This window comes from Phalacrocorax aristotelis, chromosome 10 (assembly GCF_949628215.1).
Source record: "Phalacrocorax aristotelis chromosome 10, bGulAri2.1, whole genome shotgun sequence".
In the NCBI taxonomy this organism is placed as follows: domain Eukaryota; kingdom Metazoa; phylum Chordata; class Aves; order Suliformes; family Phalacrocoracidae; genus Phalacrocorax; species Phalacrocorax aristotelis.
In genome coordinates, this window is record NC_134285.1 from 25,355,911 (window position 1) to 25,378,820 (window position 22,910).

At 50.2% G+C, this 22,910-nt stretch overlaps 1 protein-coding gene across 4 annotated transcripts in view; it reads right to left on the reverse strand.

Moving 5' to 3' along the window:
- Positions 1-349: 349 nt before the first annotated feature.
- The window catches only part of RAB11FIP3 (RAB11 family interacting protein 3), an 81,315-nt gene continuing 58,754 nt past the window's right edge, over positions 350-22,910 (reverse strand). For 3 of the 4 annotated variants that reach the window (XM_075105963.1, XM_075105966.1, XM_075105965.1), the window contains 10 exons: positions 18,954-19,088; positions 15,690-15,725; positions 12,879-12,972; positions 11,056-11,159; positions 8,875-9,015; positions 7,794-7,875; positions 5,644-5,781; positions 4,622-4,777; positions 4,059-4,199; positions 350-2,999 (listed from right to left, as the gene is read on the reverse strand). In XM_075105963.1, coding sequence (XP_074962064.1) covers positions 2,886-2,999; positions 4,059-4,199; positions 4,622-4,777; positions 5,644-5,781; positions 7,794-7,875; positions 8,875-9,015; positions 11,056-11,159; positions 12,879-12,972; positions 15,690-15,725; positions 18,954-19,088 — 1,141 coding nt within the window. In that variant the 3' untranslated portion in view covers positions 350-2,885. The remainder of the gene's footprint in view (positions 3,000-4,058; positions 4,200-4,621; positions 4,778-5,643; positions 5,782-7,793; positions 7,876-8,874; positions 9,016-11,055; positions 11,160-12,878; positions 12,973-15,689; positions 15,726-18,953; positions 19,089-22,910) is intronic. The other variant, XM_075105964.1, reaches the window with a different exon arrangement.

Below are 22,910 nucleotides of genomic sequence, written 5' to 3' on the forward strand. Positions count from 1 at the left end.
GCCTCACCTGGAGAAGACCCCAAGCACCGAGTCAACAGATTGGTCCTGTCCCAGCCTCCCCAAACCCTCCGGAGCACCAGGCCACGCTGGGAGGGACAAAGCCACCTCCAAAGGTCCCTCACCCTGCCTGGACAGTGAAGGACAAGTCCCCACTTGGCTGGAGGGGAGGTTTTGTCTCCCTTTGACTTTGGCCCCTCCAGAGCCAGCTGGGTCCAGCCTTTCCCATCCTCATCCCACCAAATGCAGGGCACTCTTCAGGGCAGGGGCACTTCTACTCCCCTCCAGCCCTGCTTGGCAGCCAGTGCTCAGAGGCTCCGATGCTCAGAGCCATCCCTGCAGAAACAAGATCTCAGGGCAGGAATAGTAACAGCTTTTAATCTGACAAGAATTGATACATCATTTAAGACAATACTGTTTTTACCTCTTTTTTGGGACTTCCTTCACATACCGGTAGGGAAAGAGGAACATTTTTGGGAAGTACAGTTTTTCTTTTTCCTTTTCTTTTTCCATAGGGACTTTAAAGCATGGTGAATGTGCAAGTCAGTGCTTTGTTTGCTTAAAACTTTTTCCCGGTGCTTATTTACAGTTACAGTACCTCTTTGTGAGCAACACAAAAAAAGACAATTGTTTGAACTGGGGATCCATGATCCCAAGTCGAGAAAGGCAGATCTCCAATATTTATATTTATACATATATATATATGCTTTTGTGTATACACAGATACATTTCTCTCTTCTTTAAAGTATTAAAAAAATGATCAACCTTCATTCTATAAAAATACCTACTCTACAAGATAGAAAAAATTTTCCCTCTCCAAGTATACACTGATTTACACCCAAAGCTTCTCTGGAAATGTACATTTACGTGGCTTCTTCCCACGGACTTGGGACAGGGAGGGGAGTGGATGCCGGGGAGAGCTGGGTGTTCGGGAGCATGGGTGCCCCCCTTGCCCAAAGTTTTTGGGGGCTCGCCCCCACCCCGCTGCACCTCACACAAGGCCACGGGGGGTTGAGCACCCAGAGGCAATGCATTGAAGAGGGAGGGTCATGGCGCCAGTGGCTTGGCTGGCTCCGGGTCTCGGCTGATTCCCGAGGCTGGCGGCACAGGGAACACCCCAGGAGGGGCTAAGGCTGCAGCAGCTGCCACCGCTCCCAGCCAGCGGCACCCTCCAAGGGCAAACGGCGAGCTGGCTGCTCTGCCACCGCCCCAGCATGGGAAGAGAGATGTACCACGTGTGTGGAAGTGTTTTGGGGAGGAGCAGGCACCCCCCTACCAGTGGCCAATGGATTGCTGTGGCTTCTGCTTTCAGACCACTCTGGCATTTCTAAAACCTGACAAGCAGGAAGGAGAACTGCATTTTAGGGCCCGACGTATTCAGTGAAGCCAGATCCTTGGGAGGCCACTGGCTGTCTCCTCACAGGAGCCAGACAGGAGCAGGTCGGTTAAAATGGCTGCTCCCTGGGGTCATACTACACCACGGCCGCTTGTGCCAGCAAGCCAAAAGCTGTCTGATGTAAACATGGCTTTTGTTTCCCAGGGAGCTGCTGTGGTATTCTCTGGTCTCCTCTCCCCAATGGCATAGAGATTTCAGCCCAGGCTGATGCCAGGGGCTAAGAAATGAGAGCAGCAGATCCATCCCCTGTCACAGCACAGGGAATCAGCAGGGAAGGGCTGTGGGAGCAGGCTATCCCTCCAGGATCTCAGCTATCACCAGCAGAGCCCTGCTTTGGGTGGGAATGGCACAGGCCACTGTCCCCAAGCCAGGGACCTTGGAAGGCAATTTGAAGAGCTCAGCCCTCTCTGATGGAGCTCCCATTGGGGGTCCAGACCTGAACCCAACCACACTCAGCCACTGCATGCCCCTGTGCCAGGCCAGGCGAGCCAGGCTGGGAGGGGGAGAGGCAGCCAGGACCAGCCTCCAGTGCAAGTTGAAGAGTCACAGCCTTTCCCCCATTCCCTGCAGGCTGGACAGACAGCACCTGTGTGTCTGCAGCTGGGGCCAACAGGACCTCTCCTCCCGGAGCCAGCCCGGCTCAACAGATACCCACAGACCACAGTGGAAGAGCCAGGAGTGGGGAGGAGGGTAGCGGAGCTGTGAATGCCAAGGCATGCCAATGGTAGCGAGCCACAGACAGCAAAAATAAATAAGGAGGCAGGTGACAAAGTGTGCTTACGCCCTGTCCTGAAAACAGCCGCTCCCCTGCCTCTTTCTGCCACTGGTGAGCGAGAGGAGCCAGCTAGCTCTCTGCACGCAACCCCTTACCACGCAGAGGCAGCTGGGCAAGGATTAACTGCACCAGCTGAATGAGGACATTTGCATTAAGTTAATTAAAGAAAAGAAAAACCAACCACCTCTACAAGTCTGGGATGTTTCCCTCTTTCCCAGATCTGCCCCGGTGAGTGTGTCGGTGACAATTTGGCAAAGCAGATACTTGGGCTGGACAGGGCAGCAAGGGAAAACGTCAGCTCCGTCGCTTCCTTCTCTGTCCTGTTATCGCACAGTTCAGAGAAACCCTCTCCTTCCAGCTCCTGTTTGCACCCTGCATACCAGAGGGTCTGATGCTGCTGTCAGGACAGTTCCCAGCTTCATGGGTAGCAGGGCCTAAACAGGTCCTTCCTCCAGCTGTCTGTTGCTTGTGTTTCTTCTCCAGGTTCCCTTTCACCCCTCAGAACCAGAAGGGCTTCAAAATAACAGAGTCAGACAACAAAGCCTTGCTGCTGGTTTTCTTTTTCCCTGGTCTGCTGGCTAATTCACCCACTGACCTGACGAGATGCTTCCTTGTGCCGTCATCAAAAGCAAAGACGTTTCGAGTCCCTCTTTATCCTCTCAGAGCACCAAATCCACACCCCATAATGAGCGCACAGCCGGTGGCTCTTGGCTGCCATTACTTTACTTCCAGGATGGAAGGATTTGTCTCCATGATGGCCACGATGATCCTGTCAATGTAATCCTGCAGGCGGAAGTTGATCTCCTCTTGCTTCTGAATTGCTTCCATGAGCTGTAAGGGAGGGAGAAAGGGAGTGAGCTGCCACCGCCTGCGACTGCCCAGGGACAGAAGAGGGGCTTCTCGTGGCTCTGCGCGCCCATGGAGGTTTCCCTGCTTCTTCATTCTGGCTTGGGCTGTTCCTGGCCGCATACGAGTATTTCATGGTGTGACTGGCAGGGACCAGACGGTTCACCAGTGACTCCTGCAGGCTCTGTAACACCCAGCTCCTGCCCTGTAGGATGTCCTTACCCCCATTATGTCTCCCCTGAGAGATGCTCCTGCATCCCCAGATCTGCACGCTATGCAAGTGGGTGCTTGGCCACAGAAGCCAGAGCCCCAAGTGGGGAGCACAGGCATGGCAGGCTGAGCCTGTCTCCTGGGTGCCCAACTGCTAGAGGAATATACAGAGGAATATCTCTGGGGGTCCCCTGGCCTTTCTCCCTCCTTAAGCAGGCTCTGGCCCAAGATGAGGAGATGCCCTCAGCTGCTGGCTGTGCTCACTCCTGTCCTTCCTCAATTTCTCAGCCAGATGGGACCCTAGGGAAAGCAGGGAGGATCGCATCTCCCTTTGGGCTCCATAACACAAGTGTTTTCCCATTACATTTCTCAGACTCTGAAAGATATAGTTGACACTTACATGGGCTTCCACACCGGTATCTGGGTTACAGCCATGGTGCTGGGAAAGTGTGTGCCAGAGATCTTTTTTAAGATCTGTTTTAAGACAGCTACAGGCAGACACACCCCATGCTCACTGGTCTGTCCCAGGAAGAGGAAGGCGGTTACAGGGCAGGCACAGAGGAGCTGCCGGTATCAGCAAATTGGAAGGGAGCAGCTTCCTCTATTCCCAGGAAGGAGGGCTAGCAGGCAGGGTAAGTCCTGCAAGCTCTTCAAATAGTTGCTTCGGTATTTCTTTGCTCACGAAAGCTTTCAAGTGAATTTTGGGAGTGAGCTGTACCACAAACGGGGCCACATCAGCTCCTCCCAGGTCCTCGGTTGGCTGAGGGAAGAGGACATGCACCAGGCACCCTGGGAAGATGCCGTTTGAGGTAAGCAGTACCCCATGGCACATACCTCATCTCTGGAGACTGAGTTTATCTCTGCTGCCAGGGATTCAGAGAAGGAGGCTGAGAAGAGGTTCTTGGCTCCCTGGATGCTCAAGTTAATGATCTGCCCATTCAGTTCATCGTTCTGCTCCTTCAGGTTCCTGTTATCCTGGTCACAACAGACAAACATCAGACAGTGCTGAAGCACTTGCTGGTTCTGCTCTGAGGACACCGAGAGAAGGTAGTGGCTTTAGGCCTAACCAGCAGCTCATGCAGCACTGGGAACAGTACTTCATCTCCTGACTCCAATTTGACAAAGCCTGGAGAACCTCTGGAAACACACAATGTGCTGGAGAGATCCAGGGGACACAGCAGAGAGAGGGGCTCTTGAGTGTACATGCTGTCCTTCAGAGGAAGGAGCCAACCTCTCCTGTCTCAGGGACAGGAGAGCAAGAAAGCAGTGGGCTGCCAGATCCATGGTCAGCTCCTCAGGCGGGAGGCCCCGCGTCTCTGCTGACCACTCCTTGGTGTCAGGGAATTAGCATCCCCTTTTGCAGGCTGAGTAGCTAAGATGCTTTCCTCCCTGCATACCTGCTTGAGCTGCTTGATCTCTTGCTCCAGCTCCGTCTCTCGCGTCCTGCTGTTGTACTCCTGGAGCCCCATGCTGCTGCTTCTGCCTCTTCGCTGCTCAGCTTCCAGTTTGAAGAGTTGCAAGTGCTCAAGCTGCTTCCTGAGGTCCTCAATGAGCTGCAACACAAGGGAAGGGGACAACTGAGTGCCGCATCCCCTGCAAGTCCAAAAGCTCGTGCTGGTCATGGCTGGTGTGACAGATGGGCTGTCCCCCAGCTGGGAGCAACCCCATTGACTGCAGGATTAACAGACCCTTTCTGGGTGTGCACATGGCTTCCCTGTCTTTCCCCATGCCTATAACGAACAGGAGAGGGGGAGTTACTTAAACACATGAAAGCAGCCCTGGAAGGACTTTGCTGGAGCACCAGAGATGCTGGCTCCAGGTCTGTAGCAGCAGACAGACCTCCCCCACCCCAGTGATGTGGGTAACTCCCTCCTGCCACGGCGCTGTGAATCCCCATCTTACCTGAGTACTCTCAGCATTACCAAAATGACAATAAATTCCACTTTGAGGCCCAAAGCTCCTTTTCTACCACAACAGCAAGCCCTGCTTGAGCCTCCAGCTGGAATTACCAACCACACAGACACCTGAAAGGGGCAAGGGGGTCTTTGTTTCTGCCCCCAAGCACACAGGAGGTGGCCCTCTGGCCCAAGCAGCCTCACACGCCTCTCCTCCCACCTGCTGGCTCCACATGCCAGCGTCACTGTGCTTCTGCCACTGCTCCTTCGATGCAGAGGGAAATGAGCCCCACAGGAATGGGCCAGGGTGGCACAGCCTCATTGGGCTTGCAGATGCAGATACACTCAGCTGAATTTTAATGCACGCAAAAAAGTGACAGATGTTAGACAGTTAAGCTGCTGTATCAAATGCTCCAGTTATACCTATTTTTGGAAACGCTGCCAAGGCCAGCTTCCTCACATAGCCCTAAATTTGGGGGACTAGCAGGACAGGGCTGTGGCAGACAGCCCCGACTGTTACTTACCTCCTGTGTTGACTCCTTCTCCTTCTGAAACTGGTGCCTCTCCTGACTCAGCTTGTCTGACATCTTCCTCTTTTTCTCCTGCTCCTCTGTGAGCTGCACAGTGAGGTCTTCGATCTCATCCAGCAGCTTCTGCTTCTCCTGTAACGACATGAAAGGCAATAGTCACAGGGCCTGTCTTCATTCGGCGCTGCAAGGGCTCTTCCCACTTGCTCAAGGACATGGCACATGCTGAGCACTGCGGGGAAGGCTCTTCTTGCTGACGTATTCAGATGCTCTGCCTGCTGGGATTTCATTTGCTGTCTGAGGGCTTCAGAGCCCAAGTGCTTTGGCAGCAGCAAGAGGAGCCACACACCAAAATAGCACTGCTAAGAGAGAGCTAAGAAGAAATGACTCAAGAATAAATGCACACAGGCAAATATCTGCACTTGTGCAGCTTTCTGGGCAGCGCAGTGCTGGTGTGAGACACAGCTTGCGTGGGACTGGGCCCAGCACGAGGGCTACAGGCCAAGCACGAGACATTGAGGTTCCTTAGGTCTGAATTTCAGAAAAGCCATGAATCCAAGACCTTAAGCTACTCTAGGTATGTTCATTCTCAGTATCAGATATGAAAGAATTTAATTGAGGACTGACCCAAGAAGAAATATGACCAGTTCAAGACAGGATGTAAAACATATGGCCCAACTCTCCCACTCTGTCCCCTTCTTATACTCAAAGCCTTGGCTGAATGTTTGAGATGGCAGGTAAAGCTTATCACTGGGTGACAATAACAGCCCTGTGCAAGCCACTTCCCTGTACAGCAGCACCATTCTGCCTATGACTGATTCACCCCCTCCCCAGGCTTGCAGCTTCCAGCCTGGCTCTCCCTGTGAGGGAGGTTTTGGCTTTCAGAAAGCCAAAAATGCCACAAGACCCCAGCCAACACTGGTGCTGGATGGCCAATGCCATAAAAAGGTGAGGAGCAGCTCCAAGGGGGAGCTCCAGCTGCCAGGTCTAGGGTGTCCTGGTCCATGGAGCAGAGTACCAAAAGCACCACACTAGCAGGAAACAACGCTGACAACGAAATCCTGATTTTGGACTCTGGACAAGACAGCAGTCCATCAGCAGGGCTTCTCTCCTTGGCAGGGAGGGGCAGCAATTGCACCTCTCACTCCGTTAATCCCATTAACTGTGGGGAAAAGCAGCACTGCTCTGCAGAGATTAAGGACCAAACCAACTTTGCACGGCTGCAACACACCTTGGCAGGAAATTTATCCTCAGATCCACAGTGGTTTTCCTACCCCCAGTCTCAATGCACTGTGCTTACAAGGTCTTGGCAGTCAAAGACAACTTCACCATGGTCATGTCAGGTAGAGATGAAGCTGCAGTGCCCTCCCACAGGCTCAGAGACTGTAGGTGGATGAAATGCTTGAGGACCTTCAACTGGGCAGAGAGGTTTGGTTTTACTTAATCTTACATCTGCCACAAGCTTGAACAGAACGAAAGGCAGCCTTTGTACTAGATGTTACATCTGTAACCCACATTCTCTCCAAAAATGAGGATCTTGTCCATCCCATGGAGACTGTGGCACCTCGGCTATCCTCCCAGCCCAGCCCCATCAGCAGCTGCATGGCTTTGAACCCTGAGCACGGGAAAGGATCTGGGAGATCACACATTGCTTTGAAGACTCAACTTGCAAATCTCAGCAAGGGCATATCTGCCCTGGCAGGACGTGGAGATGAAGCATGCCTACTCCTCTTCCTACCTTGCAGGAGGCTGCCCTGCTCTGGGCTGCAGCCACGCGGATGGGGACAAGCTTCCACAAGAGGGCATGAGTCCCCTCCTAACCAAGCCAGGACAGGGCTGCCACCGCTGCACACCCTGGCTTCATGCAGGCTGCACTGTCACAGAATGATTTATTAGGGGTTTGTTAATCCCAGCTTCCAAGCCAAACACTGGGAACCTGCACGGATAGCAGTATGGGATAGCTGTGGTCCAAGGCAAGGTCTGCAGGGACTGGAAGGCAGAAGCAGCCAATTTGCTCGTTACATTAAATGGATCTCACACAGGCCCCTCATGTAAGTGAAAATTTCTGCTCCAGCCATGTGAGGCAGCAGGTGGGAACCCAGAAACACAGCTCCAGCTTGAGTGCCCCAAGCACACACAGTCCTCACCTCCTCTAGTCTTTCAATGTTAGCTTTTAAACAAGGGACACAGGATCTCAGCTCGCTGTTCTCATCATCCAGTTGCTGCAGCCTGCAACAGTAAAGAGATGTGTAATAAACTCACCCAAGCATCCCAAGTGCAGGAGGCTTGGTTGAAACATCACTAGGAATATTAAACCAGGACCTGCTGAAGGAAAGCCAGCAGGGATTTATCTTTTCAAAGCAAACCCTGAGAATTCCATTATTTCTACTCCCAGAGGAAAAAGTAGGGCATCCACAAGACTTCTGGCAAGTCTGCTGTCCAGTGCCATGTCCGTCTCAATCAGGTCCAATGCTATTCTTTACGCCAAGGGCTTTATCAGTCCGTGGACAAGCCTCAGCACTAGGCACCAAAAAGCAGACACATCGCCCTGGCAGAGTCAGAGCAGTGGTTCAGAGAGGGCTTCAGCTTTGCATTCTCCAGATAAAGTAACACCCATTTGTCATGGTAACTTTCCTACTACAAGCCTGCTAAAAAACCCCACTGCCTTCATTTACTGCAAAGGTTGAACCATAGCAAAACACATTCTGGAAAAGCAGCAAAAAACCTGCCAAATAAGTGAGACCTCTCCCACACCATTTTTTCCTTTGGAAACCAGCAGATGACATGAAGCATACTGAGGTATGTATGTGTTGGATAACTCCTCCTTCCCAAATATTTGCCTGTTTCCATGAAGGTAGAAAATATCTGAGTATCAAATGTACTTCCATGGGTTGTTCATGGGAATAAGCACTAACAAACCACCTCTTCATTCACACACTCCGGGGCAGGTGCATGGATAGAGAATGTAAGCTAAATTTAAACCGCATCAGGAAAATTCAAATAAAGACTAAGTTCACGGAAAGGCTTGATTTTGGAACAAAGGTAGAAGTAGCCAAAATTCAGGGTTTCTAATGACTTAAGTTACACCTTTAACCAAGTTAAACTCACTGTCTACCACACTTTGTCTCCCCAAAGGCTGCAGTTGCAAGGCAGCAGCCTGTACACGTATTCCAGCATGTACGTGCAGGTCCAGGAGACTGCCACCACCCAGCCCTGCCCCAGCCCCACCTGGCCTGCAGGTTCTCAATCTCAATGCTCTTCTCCCTCTCCATTTTGCTCAGCAGCTCCCTCTGCTTCTTGATCTCCTCCAGGAGTGTTTGGTCAGCTCTCAGCTCCTGCTCCTTCAGCTGTTCCTCGAGAGCATTTGCTCTGCGGAGAGGAGAGAGAGAGGATTAACACTTCCTGATGGCTCACCCCCAGCACACTGCCATCCCAAGGGAGAGATCAGACTGTCTTCCCAGCCTTTCTCCCACCACATAGGAGAGCTGGGAGAAGCAGACTGTAAAAGAGTGAGCTTTCAAGTAGGCTCATCACCATCTCAAGCAGCAAGTACAGGAAGGCTTCACTTCATCCCAGCAGATGCAGTGAGAAAGCACCACAGTCCATGAAACCCCCAAGGACAGAACTGCTGACCAACATGACAGCCAAATAAAATAAGCCAGGTGGTACGTGCTGGTATTGTTTCTGTCTGGTTTAAGTCTCCAGGCTGCATCAAACCCCTTTTTAAGGGGGAAGCGAGAGTGAAAGCACAGTAGTCATTTTATAACCCACAGCCTGTGGGTCACAGTCACACCATCACCATGAGCAAGCTACTTCATCAGAATCTTGTAGAATCATAGAATTATTTAGGTTGGAAAAGACCATTAAGATCATCAAGTCCAACTGTAAATCCCAGGGCTGTTTCACCTGTAGTGGCCATGGCAGAGAAATCCTCCTTCAGCCACTTCTAGCATTTTGGGCTCCTTTACTCTGCCCTAAAGCAGTCTTGTTGCCAAGACAAAGAGAAGACAGCAGCCCCAGACCTCCTCCTTTCGCACTCTCGTGTCCCCAACAAAAAATACAGGATCCACAGGTGAACCTTTGCTGTTATGCTGACATACAGAGATTTCTGTGTGGTCCTGACACCATGACAATGCAGGCAGTGGCTGTGTTTGCCCAGACAGGGCAGAGGTATTTGCAAGCATGCCTACCTGCCCTCTGGAGCAGGTAGAGGTAGCCCTTGCCCCTGTGCTGCATTAAATCACCCAACCCCAGCAGTGGTCTGAGAGCTGAGGTTCGCTAGGAGGCTGGTGTGCTGGAGTTTACGTAATCACTTTGCATAGGCGAGTGGGGAAGGCTTTTGCCAGATGAACCTCCTCTTCTACCAGCAACGAGTATACTTGGGGCTTTACTTGATTAAAAGCTGACTGACACTTCTGGGCCTAGCCGCTAGAGTGAAAACATTTTCCTTGCTGCAGAGTTTATCAGGGCTTAGAGAAACCTTTGAATCGCTCAGTTCCCTGACATAATTGTTACTTAACAGCCTTACAGCCCTATAGATGAACTCCTGCCGGGCTTATCTGCCAAGGGCAAATATGCTGCTGGAAGAGAGAAGCCCGCTAGATTAGTAAAGACAGTGATTACATTAAATGGGATTCAAAGGGCTATACCCCAGCCAGGATCTGAAAGCAACAGGATCAAGGCTGGCTGTGGGGAGGGTAGAGATGGGTAGTAGGGACCCTGCTGTACCTTCTACCCAGACCTAATGGGTGAAATAAGGGCTAGAAAGAGTCCATACAGAGCAAGTATGAAGTATACACCCTCTCTGAATGGGAAGCCTTCCATGAAGCATGACCCCTCCCTGCAGTCTTCTGAGCCAACCCCTGGAGCTCCAGAACTCCACAGAGATCTTTCAGGATGGACACGTGGCATGCGGAAGCACATAAAGGTATTAAAAAACCCCCAGATCTAAAAAACACTGTTAGAGTTACATGCATCTGAGCAGAATACTGCAAAGGAAAGATTTGTCATTTGTCCCAGCTGAGCTGCAAACCATTTGCTGCACTCCTGGGAATTTGCTAGAGACCCAGAGAAGCATGTGCGGGATGCTGCAATTCCTTACACGGCACTCAAGCAGTGAGGGCAGCCTGAACCCTGGTTGGATTTAACCACAGCTACCCTCTGACAGGGTGGGATTGGATTGTTGAGGGCAACGCTGAGAAGCTTTCCTGTCCATCTCCTTCCTCTCCTGCTGCCTCCTTTTGCCACATGCTCCGGCACCACCTGAGCAGCTCTCCTGCCTGCGTGCTGGCAGGCAGCTGGCCCGCAGGGAAGGCACAGGGTGCTGCAGTATGTGGAGGTGGAAAAGAAAAGGCAGCACAGGTGATGCTAAGCTGCATTTTAGCCATGTCACAAGCCAGGTTCCCTTACCTGTGCACGAGCTGTAGGTTTTCCTGCTTGAGGCGGCTCTGCTGCTCGCCATTAGCAGCCGTGTCCTTCTCCAGCTCTGTCACCCGCTTCTCCAGAAAGACCACCTACATAAGGGGAGAGGGGAGGATCAGCCACCCATGCTTAAACCCACTGCCAAAGTGGCACCAAGTGCCGGAGCAACTCCCACCACCTCCAGCACACTGTGCAGGTGCTCCCTGCTTGCTTTAGGGCTGCCTCGGTTTGTGGCACTGATTCAGAGCCAGTCACCCTGACATAGCTCCTGGCATTACTTGCGTCCCACTCTTCACTGCACAAAGCAGCCTGAGCTGCAGAAGCCATCCTTGGGGTTTGCTCCTGGGGAAGCTACTTAAGAATGGATGGTTGCCACTGGAGTCGGTTAGCCATGCTTTGATTTAAAGCATTCTTTTAAAGCATCCTTTTACACCCTGGTTTCTCAGATTTTTGTGTCTCCCATGTACCAATGCAGGACCAAACGCTTCACTCTTCCCTTTCTTCATGCCCTTCATGATGATATCCTACATAGAGGTCTAAAGGGAAAGATCCCAGCTGGATCATCAGAGCTCTGTGGCATCCAAGTGCAACCCTGAGGCTGGGGATAACCACATGCTACCTGAAACAGGACGGAAAGACCCTGGGTTCACATCTGTATGTCAATAAAGTCACACAGGAGGAAACAAGGCTAGCTAGTGGAAAAGGATCACAGATTGAAGACCAAAAGGGGGTGGGAGTGCTCCTCTACTGCCCACCCAAGCAGGAATGTGGGTGGGTGGGGAACCACAGGACAGAGTTAGTGATCCCAAAAATCCCATTTATACCCATACAAGACTAATCATGAAAGAGAGGCAATTAGGAGCGTGTCTGCAAAACCTGAGCCACCACGCTGGGGAGAAGGGCAAGCGACAAGCAAGCATATTAATAAAAGCAACATGCAGAGACATAAGGCCCTTCCCAGAAGTACATCCATGGTTTCTCAAGCCAGACGCCTTCAGGAACATGAGTGTTTTATTCAACTTTCAAACCTGGAAAAACATTGATTTTTTAAAAAAAATTTAAAGGTCTTCTACGCATTATAATTATAGCAGAGTTCAGCCACACAGATATGTATCTCTTTCACATGCTGTTCCATGCAGCCATTTGTGATTCCAGAATTAAAAAGCCATTTTCAAGGAGTTTCAGGACTGTAGCATGTGCTTACATGAGCCACAACTCACCCATCTTTAATTTTCCTGTTTTTCCTTAGCTACTTTTAGCTAGGCCTGCCCAGATAAAAGCTTTCTTGTGCTCCTGCCCGCTTCTATCTTGTCCTATGATCCTTTCCTCATAATACCTCACCAAAACTCAACAGGACCAGCAAAAATCAGCTTTATATCCTCATGGCACAAGGAGCAGCAGCAAGAGTGTGCCGAGGAAAGGAAGTCCTTGTTTTGCATCAGGTGACTTTGTCCATCTCAGAAAAGCAGAATTTGAGAACATAGTATGTGAAGCAGAAGTGAAAATACAGCCTGCAGACAGCTACCTCTTCCTCCCGGTGAGCTGGAGGGAAGCCACCTGCACTGCAGGTGGAGCAACACACCTCCACCCCTGGGAGAAGGCACCAGCGCAACCTCCTGACTCAACACAGGACCTCTGCAATTCTTATTCTCCATCCCCTCAATGTGGAGGGCTTTGTATGTCCCACCTGCACTGATCTACCCAGCACCAGCTGCACAGTAAGAGAAGCTTCAGCCTAACTCCTGCCTGGGGATTGCAGAGCATTGAAACCACTACATGCTCCAGGATAAAGCAGACAGCGCTACTCTTACCTTGTCCGTGATGTCCTCTTCTGTACACTCCAGCGTATCCCGGTAAGATCCCTCCATCACCCCCACAGACAACGCACTCGTCTGATGCAACTGTCTATAACAGAGACAAACCACCCCAACCCAGAGCAACACGAACATTAGAGCGAACATCACAGGACACAGCAATTTCAGATGACAACCACTCTTGCAGGATACAGTCCCCTCTCCCCCCTCCTCAGCTGCCACCTCCTTTTCCAAGGGGATTTAACAGCATTGCTCCTTCTTGGGCTGCAGGATTTACAGCCAAGGACAGCGTGGGCCAGGTCCTTCTCACCACTGCAAGCTCTAACGGGCAATGAAGCTCACTACCTCAGTGTGCCCAGATAAAAAGGCTGAGCGTGTGGCTGCTTACCAGCTGAATGAATGCACCCCATGAGGCAAATGCAGACGTGGACACATGGTGCTGGGACTTCATACCATGATCATTTACTCTTGCTCTTTGGAATGGGAAGAGATAAGAGCCCTCTCTTTTCACTTTCTTTACCAACATACCAAGGCCATGTATTATCCAGCAAAGGACAGAGTACTCGCTCTAGCCACTGATAAGGTTAATAAGAAGTGGGGGTGTAAGGGTAAAGAGGGGAGAAAGTGCCCTGAACCCGCTGTGAAGCACTCCAGCCTACCTCCCTGCACCGCCACGACACCCGAGAGCGAGCTAATCATTAGCAAGGCCTTGTGACATCGGTGTCCACAGCTTTGCTGTGGGGTCTAAAGGACACCCCATGGAGGGGCTGATCTGCACTTAATCCTCATGTTCACTGCAGATCAGCTCCATCGTCTCGTGGCACAAGAAACCACTATTGCCACGGGGAGGGGTGGTTGTACTCCAGCTCTGTGAACCCCAGGCAGATGCTGCTAGAGAAAAGCACTCTGCTCTCCCACTGCAACACAAATGATGAGCAGCCTGAGCTACCTTTGAAGACAGCACTGCTCAGAGCAGAAGGTGAATGACAAAAACCAGAGGTCTCTCTGAACCTCAATTTTTTGAGGAATTTTTAATGCAGGCTCTCAAATTCATCCTGCTACACAATATGCTCATGTAAATATTCATGAAGCATAACTGGCATTTACGGACGAGACCACAGCTGAGTACCAGCCTTATTTTGAATCCACATCCTGAGTATATGTGCTGAAGTCTCGGGCACATTTGTCATTTAAATCATGCCAAGTACAACAGAGCCTAAGCAGCTGAGATTTCTTGGCACAAGCAGAACCTGGATAACAGAAGTCAGGAAAGAGCCCTTACCAGAATAAAATAATTTTCCTAGGAGCAAATGTTTTTGTATTATTCAGTAATTACAGTATGTGCAACAAAGGACTTTCTTTGGGCCAGTCTTAAGGATTTGGATCTACTCTGCAGCAAAACTCTGTTATCCCCATCATTATCACAAACTAAACTTGACTGCTCTTGGATTAACCAATATTTACTTAAGTCCACAAGTCCCAGCCTCAGAAAAGCATCTTACAAATACTAAAGGCCAAGACAGCTCCATCCCCTGTAGACAGGGCATCGCCATTCCCAAAAGTTTATCTCAAATCCTCCCCAAATTTGTTCTGCCAAACACGGGACAAAAACTAGACCTAAAACAGGAAACCTGGGGACAGGCTACTCCCTTCAACCTTCTTTCCTGCCAGTGTTTTTTAACAAAGATCTAGAAAGTAAGATGACCGGAACTAGGAAATGTTATATCAAGGACCCACTTCCTTGCCAGGAGGGGAAATCATGCCAGGGGAGACTTGCTGACGGCAGGAAAAATGGAGAAGGGAAAGGTGTGAGAGCACAGCTGGGAACGAGAGGCATACAGGAGCTGCTCGGGTCAGCACAGGGAACAGATTGAATGCCAGGGCATGGGGGTATAAGCATCACCCAAATCAGGCTGCCTATTCCTCTGCAGCATCCCTACCCTGCTTGGAAACAAGTAAAGAGAAAGCCAAGGACTGCAGAGGGCAATCTCCCACCCAAGCAGAGCAGAGGCAGGCAGGACAGCTACGGTAAGCCTCAGCATATTCTTAAAAGCTGACACAGGAGGGATGGGGAAGCTGGGACAGGAAAGGTGAACGTTGAAAGGGGATGGACCCTCTGCCCCAGCGTTTCAGAGCAAACTCCGCAGATTTTCCTGTGCAGGCAGGGACAAAAATGCCCACAAAGAAAGGGTTACTGGCATCACATGAGACGGTCCCACAGGACAGAAGCAGCACAGCATTAAACCTCAGGGTGGGGTTGCCTGCAGTCACCCCCCTGGGAACTCCCCAAAGCCCCTGACTGAGCTGGGAGGGCTGCTCCAGCAAAGTGAAGTGCCAAGGAGTCACCTAAGATGACTAGCTTTTCTGGGTGCTGAAGAAATCCCTCTGAGCAGGTATACTGACTGGTCTGGTCTTCTAGAGACTCTAGAGACCCACCATGGTGACACTGGGGAGGAGACAGCCCAGTCAAGCAGTCCAGAAAGACGTGCCCTTCTAGACACTCCTTCCCTGCTCCACATGCCCCCTGCTAGGGCACTGGCAGGATGGAGGGGTAGAAAGCACCCTACTTTTCTCCTGGAAGAAATCAGGTTGACACCAGCCTCCAGCTGCACACACAAGCAAGAAATCCCCATTTCAGAAAAACAGCTATTGCAAACTATACCAGAATTAAACCCGTTTTTCCCCAGAACTATGCAATACATCCAGAAGCACGACACTGCAAACTTATTTTGACAGCCTTCCTTCTACAGGCCCGGCAGCTAGTATGGCCACCCCTCTCACCAAGCAGTAATAGGAGTATGAGCTTACCTTGCCACCTTCTTGCTTGAGAGTCTTTTATTTGGACTGCAAAATGAAGAAAAAACAGGAAAGAGTTAGAAAAGCTGACAGTGGAGAGCAAGGGAAACAGGAAACTACAAGCACTCTGGGGCATATCCTTTGCTATGGCAGGGGAGCGCCCATGCGGCATGCACCACCCGCACAACCTGGCCACCCCTGGTAAAAAGGCAGACGATGAAACGCTCATATATTTAACAACCTGTTGATAATGAACCAAATGGAATAACGCCGCAGAAAACCTCACCACCTCCAGCAATGGTGTCCTCTCACTGGCTGATCCCTGTCCTGAAAGGTGATCCCCAAGTGCTAATAATAGCAGTGAGTTTGGTGGGCCTCAACCTGGTGCCAATGGCAGACCAAGCTGTGTCTCCTGCACCCCGCAGCACCCCAGCCCTCCCTCCCCTTCTGTGCCATCGGGAGCTCCCTGCCTTGCAGCTGGGGGACAGGGCACACCTCCTGCCTTCAAACAGGCACTTCTATCCCTCTGCACACTGATTTGCACTTCTCACAAAGATTATTCTCACTGTTTGGCTCTGGATCACAAGATAATTGCTGCCTATGTGTAGCTCAGAGATTTTAAGAGCTGTTGATGATGTCCCTTTCTAGATTTTAAGCGTGGGCACTGCTGTAATTGCTGGGGACGGGTACAAGCTCTCCTTTGCGCAGATAACTGACAGATCACACACCCTGGCTCTATATAGTCCCAAGCCAACTGCCACCATACCACAGCGGTCAGGGTTTAGCTAGTGCTCCGCACTACCCATGGTACAAACAGCCAAGGTCTGCATTAACCTGCCCCTCAGGACAGGGCTGTGGGCTCTTCTCGCTGAGAAAAAAAAAAAAGCCTTTTTCAGAAACAGCTACTTGCTAGTATACTCCTAGTCCTTTGGCCATAATCGATGCAGCTGTATGCTAGTGAAGCAAACAGGGGCTTGGATCTCACTCCTCATCTTCCACCCAAACACACACTGTTGTCAAACAGATGCCACTGGGACACATCACTGATACCAAATCATCACTGAATGACGACAGCAAACACAGCTCTAGCCCGAGCAGAGCAGCAGCAATTGCATTCCCTGGTGCTTAGCTTAGTATGAGGGGGGAAAAAAAATTATAAAATAATCTGGGAGTCCATTCCTGCCTTGAGTTGCAACAATTACATTAGTTCTTAGGAGAAATTAAAGATAGCTCAGGACAATTTTCTTTAAAAAAGAAAAAAAAAAAAGACCAGCAGTTGTCATCAGGGTTACCAGCCCTCGTGTCAAATGTGCATCCTCAAACCGCAGACTTCCAAGGACTGCAAGAGCCACTGCTGGCTGGGCTTCAAGGACGCTCAGCACCCGCCCGAGGGGAAGAGGTCATGTCCCCAGCACCGGAGGGAGAAAAAATATTTTTCTCTTTAAACAGCTTGTCAGAAAGCAGTGCTGGCACCTGTGGGGGTCTCTGGAAGGAATGAGACACACCACTGCTGCTTCAAGGTCACTAAAACAAAACGTACTTTCACAGAACTGGTTCATCCCAAGTTCCCAGTGGATTTCTTCTCTGCTTTCCCATGCCACAGGTTTGGGCAGCGGTGCCCCAGTGCTGGGACCAGGCTCCCCACCTTATTCCAAGTGTAAAATGCTGCATATACACTCACAGCCTTTCAGAGTGAGGCTCTGTCAGGGCAGCTTGGGCTTCACCCCAGCTGCTAACATCCTCTGAGTGGATGTCTTCAGGCTTTGTGTGCCAGGCACGGTATGAGACTGCTTGGTCCAGATTTTGGTCCAGTTTCTGGTGCTCTCTTCACCTACTTGTCCCTCACACCGAGGGCTTCACGTTGCTGGGAGCAAACAGGTCCTGCCACATCCCCTGTGCTGCACAGGGACGCCTCTCACATCCTCACAGCAGGAAGGGAGGGTGATGCCCCTTCCATTGGGTTGGTGCACAGAGGCACTTGGAACAAGTTTCCAGCAAATTTGTGCACAGGAAACCCTGAACACAGATGGAGAAACCCTACCTACTCGCCCTGAGCCCAAAGGGACTATGGAATTCCCACCGCAACACCATGGGATGGGGACGCCTCCTCTGGAAATCCCATCCATCACAGGAGGCTCAGAAGCATTCATTCAGCTTTGCAGGTAAATTTGTTGGAGAATGCCTGAAATGCAGTGTGGCTACTGGTGCATCCAGTGAAGTCCAGCGTTTTCCTTAATAACTGCATAACCCGAGACCCATCAGTGACCTTCTAGGGCTCCAAACACAAAGGCAGCTATTTGCCTGAGAAAGACAGAGGGAGACTTTTTCCACTAACCAAAAAAAAAGTCAAGCTCCTATTTGTTTTCCAGTTCTCCTCCTATAGCTATATAGGCCAGGAGAGCTCCCACATCACATTGCCCCGTAGAGGACAGGCAGAGACCAAGAGCACGACCAAAACCGAGGCTTGAAATAGCACACCAGATGTGAGCAGAATGGTTATCATTAATGCCGCCATCCTTCTAATCAGTGGACTGTAAACAAGTCTGAAAAAACCAAACAAACAGAAATCCCTCCCCACTTGTCAAACCAGCAAGTCCAGCCGCTGGCTGGTAGACCTTAAACATTACATTCAAAAGCTCATGAAGCTCCTATGCAATGGCCCCGGCGTTCATCACATCTACCCGGCCAGTGGTGGCACATAGGCAGGCAGGCAGCTGGCGAAGCCGGGTGAAACATGATTTTACTACTGCAAAGCAAGTGTCTACAGGAGAGGTCCCAAGCCACAGACAGCAAGCTGATCTTTTTGGGTTACTGCTGCAGCAGGAAGACAGGCTGTACCTGCCGTTCCAGCAACATGCCTTCATGCTGGGCATTATCAGCCAGAAGACTTGGCAGTCTCTTCCTCAGCGACAGTAATACTGTACATGATCAGTTTACACCTTCAAGTCCCAATGCAAGGACTAAGTTACTCAGAGCATGGAGAAGCACCCACCACTCAGCAGGACATGCAAAGAGGCTGCCCAGGGCAGACAGGAAGACTCTCATTGTCTGCCAGCCCCTGTGGCTCAGATCAAAGGAAATTTCTGCTCAGTATCCATAATGTTATTACAGCCTTTACCACCTGGAGAAGCTCACCTTGTTTGGTGAAATTCATCCCCTTTCACAACCAGGAATCAAGCAACACACCAACAAAGGAAAGCTGTGCAAGACAAGGAGAGTCTACCCTTCAAGAACATCATTCCCAACACTGAAATGGCCATACACAAGCCCAATTACCTATTCATTTCAAGATCATTCAGGCGAGCAGAAAGATCCTCGAGACGGTTGATTTGTTTGTGGCACTGGCTACAGTAAAACTCAAACGCTTCATCTGCAATAATGCTGTGCAGTTTCGCAGCGAGCGGATTGGTGCTAGAGAAATCACAAGGGTCATTTTAATAGGACAGAACAGACAGGGCTGATTTTCGTCCATGGCTTCCACAAGCTGAGGGTACATTGCAGCAGGGGAGCTTTTGGTGTGAGATACGAGACTTGCAATCAAAAACTTCAGGGCAGATTGGGTCACCTTCTCCCTTGATTTTAGAAGCCAAATTGCAGCCAATATGGAGTTGCTATAAATTAGCAGGACTTCTACCACCCTCATCCCAGAAACTTACAGCAGCTGGGCTTGGCTAATATTTCAACCTTCTGTGTCAAGCTAGTCTTGGGGGGGGACCCCCCTGAGAGCCCAGAGAAGGCAAGGTACATGCTTTTCACAAACCTACACAACTACAAATGTTATTTCCTGGCATGATTTTCCAAGCAACCTGTCTCAGGAGGCTCTAGCCATGGTCATGGTTCGCCTTGGTAATCGCAGACAGAACTCACATACCACAGGACTGGGTGCCATTAGCAAGAGCCAAATCCTTTGGTCAGTCACACTGTTTTCCAACACAATGCTTTAAAAATAGAGCATCTGTGCTGCTGCAGACCCTCCATTAGTAATGCAGAGTTAGATTTTCATTGCAAAGAGCTCTTTTAAGTACCCTTTTAAGCTAAACTCAAACAGGTGGTTGTGATTCAACTGCTGTCTCCTATAACACGAAGCACACAGAATCTGAAGCAGTAGCTTTGCCTTGTTGTAGAGAACATCATTTGGCCAGGGGACATGGGGGTCTACAGGACTGGGGAGCTAATGGGTCTGACTGGTGTTTCATTTTCAGCTGCTGATGTGGAACATAAGCTGCTGAGGCGTTCACCGACACTTGGCAAACCAGGGAGCCATTTTCCCCACCTGACATGACATGGGCAGGACAGAGTTTGGCCAAGGGATCCTGAACAATAAAGAGTTTGTGTTACTTTGGGGCCAAATATATACCACAAATACTTTCTGCAGGAAAACATGCTTCTGGAAGCCAGGGACTTTAATCAAAGAAAGGTTAATAGTGAAAAAACAAAGCAGTTCAATAAGTAAGATAGGTAAAGGTGTGAGCAAACACAAGCAGGCTTAAAACCCAGAGGCATCTGAGAGGGCTAGTCAACCCCCTGATACAGATCCACGCTGGCAAGTGCTGGCCAGGGAGGTGCGGAGTGTGCAGGACACCTCAAGGAGGGGTCCCCTGGCTCAGCACCTTTGCATAAACCCTCTGACATTTTTGGTGGCAGTGGGGTGTCAGCAGCCCAGCCGCCCCAGGGTCAGGCCTCTGAGTTTGTGCTGTCTGTACAGTATTTCTGAGCCCCTTAGAACAGGCAACTGGACAACGGTAAACACTGAATTGCTCATCTCTTCCCATTCCTGGAAAAAAAAAAAACAAGTTGAAAAATATTCCTTCTACCCTCTAGAGCAGGTCTCGACCCAGGATAATCACTATCCACCAGCACTCAGTTCAGTTGCTCTGGCTTTCTGCAGGGTAAGAGGTGACAGAAGCTTTGTGGCACCTGGAAGAAGAGATGTGCCCTTTTCTGGGCTCTGCCTCTGCACCTAGCTGCACATGAGCCCCGTTTAGCAAGTCCTCCTCACCCCTGCTGGGGATCAGAAACAGCTCACCTGGCTGGATGCATCCCTGGGTGAGGCATCAACCCGAATCCTAACAAGCATTAATCAAAATAGGAAAAGAAGCAGAGAGGAGAACCCACAGGCCAGCCTGGCAACTCTTCAGGTACATCCAGATATCCTTTTCCTCTGGCTGTGTTGGTTGCTTGCCCATTGAGTGGGTGAGAGCTCAACTGCACTGCACCTCAGGGCGTCTCCACCTATCCCTCGTGGCAAGCTGCCACCCTCTGCGCCATATACAGCCTTCCAGCCTCCTTCCAACATCTCGCAGAGTAATGTTTGCCTTCCACAGGTCATCGGTGCTTCCTGACACAGCACAAAATGGGTGGTGCAAGGAGCTTTTCCTTTCAGTTGCCATTCATTTCCAACCAAGTATTGCAGAGGGATGTGCCGGATGGATGTGCCGAGGAAGAGGTGGCAACCCAAGGGAAGGGATCGCAAACACGCACACAGGAACTAATTGGGAAAATAAAATACCCGATATGTTCCCTAAAGGCTCTTGGTTCTTGCATTAGTCCTCTGATGAAGATCTGGAGCTGTGGCAGGAAAACTTGTCAAAATTATTCCCGCTTGGAGACTCATAAGATAGAAAGGATGCATGGCAGTGTTTCTGTTTACAAGTGATACTGTTCTTCATATTCAAACCACAGCAAAAAAAAAAGTTCAGCCTGAACCAGAGAGATCCTGTAGTTCTTTAAGGTTTCACTACATTTAAGTGCACTGGGAAGGCAGAGCTGTGTCCAGAAAAACAGCACAATCTCAGAGAATGATCAGCTAAGGACCTTCATACACACAACAGTGATTCAAGGTAAGGGCTAGACCTGAAAGGCATGATGAAATCCTCTGTTTCAAACAAAACCGCATTCTATACTCTGGAGGTTTTGCAGGGTTTATCTGCAGCCTGCTTCCATGGCAAGCCCCAGCATCGAGTCTCCAGCATAACCACCACGGACTGCGCGGCCACATGCTGAGCAAGGCCCTCCCGGCAGAGGAAAGATTCCACAGAGCATAATCTTGTGGATAAGATCCAAACAGACAGAGCAGCACAGGGGAGACTGTGCCCTGACAGAGCAAGATTTGAACACTGGGAGCATAGGCAACCTGGGAGCTCCAGACTGATATTAAAGAAAAAGTTTAACTGATTGCAAAGCTTCTTTAGCTGAGTATTTTCTTGCCAGAAGCCTTCCAGAGTAGGTTGGAGGCCCACACTCAAACTCAAAATGAACACCCAGGCTTGTTTTTGTCTGAGAGCCCTTCCTATACCGCAGCACCAGTACAGACAGCCATACTCAGCATTTCTGCACAGTGCAAAGGACAAGCGTGCAGGAGTGACATGTCCCTTCCACTGCAGCCTACCCATCACATCAAGCACAGGAACACTGGTTTCCTGAAGTAATGGGTTGAGCATGTTTTACAGCAACACTCTCCTATTGCAGATTTAGTTAACATCTTCAAAATTGTTGCTGCTGCACCACCAAAAGAGAAAGTCAGCCCTGACCTGCAGCAAAGCACACGTGTGGAGATTTGACAGCAGTTCTTCCCTGACAGCCCTGTACAACCAGAATAACCCAAACTCTATAAAGGGCTTTGGGAAGCTAGTAGAAAACAGGTGGACAGAAAAAAGTTATATCATGTTTATACTGCTGCAGAAACATCAAACATGTATCATCCCAAAAGCAAAAAAGTATGTTTTGTCTTCAACACAAGCATGTGGCTGGCAGGGACAACACCCACCTTGTGCAGAGATGCACTGTCTGACAGATGAACACATTCCCAGTGTTATTGGTCATCACAGACATTGTGGGCTGCAGCAGTGGTTGACCATTCCAACTTTTACTTCTCTCACCCCCGAAAGTAAGTATTGATGGGTTTTGTACTGTCACACCAGCTCTTCAGTTCACCCTGAACAGGGTGGAAAACCAACACTTGCCTGGTTTCAGACCCTATTGTAAGGAGCACAGGAAAACGCTACAGCCTGCTTCTTGCTCCACATATCCCTTAGGTTGCCTAGAGAAGGAAGGTTGCTGCAGCTTGTGTGAATCCAACCAAGTATTGTATTAAAGCCAAAAATACAAGCACAGGACAGAAAGAAAAAAATTGTCATCCAACAGGACGGTGGTAAGTTTACTCTACCAGAAGGTTCAACAAGGAGCCACATCCCTCAAAGGAGTGGGAACATGACACTGTCCTGGATGTAAATG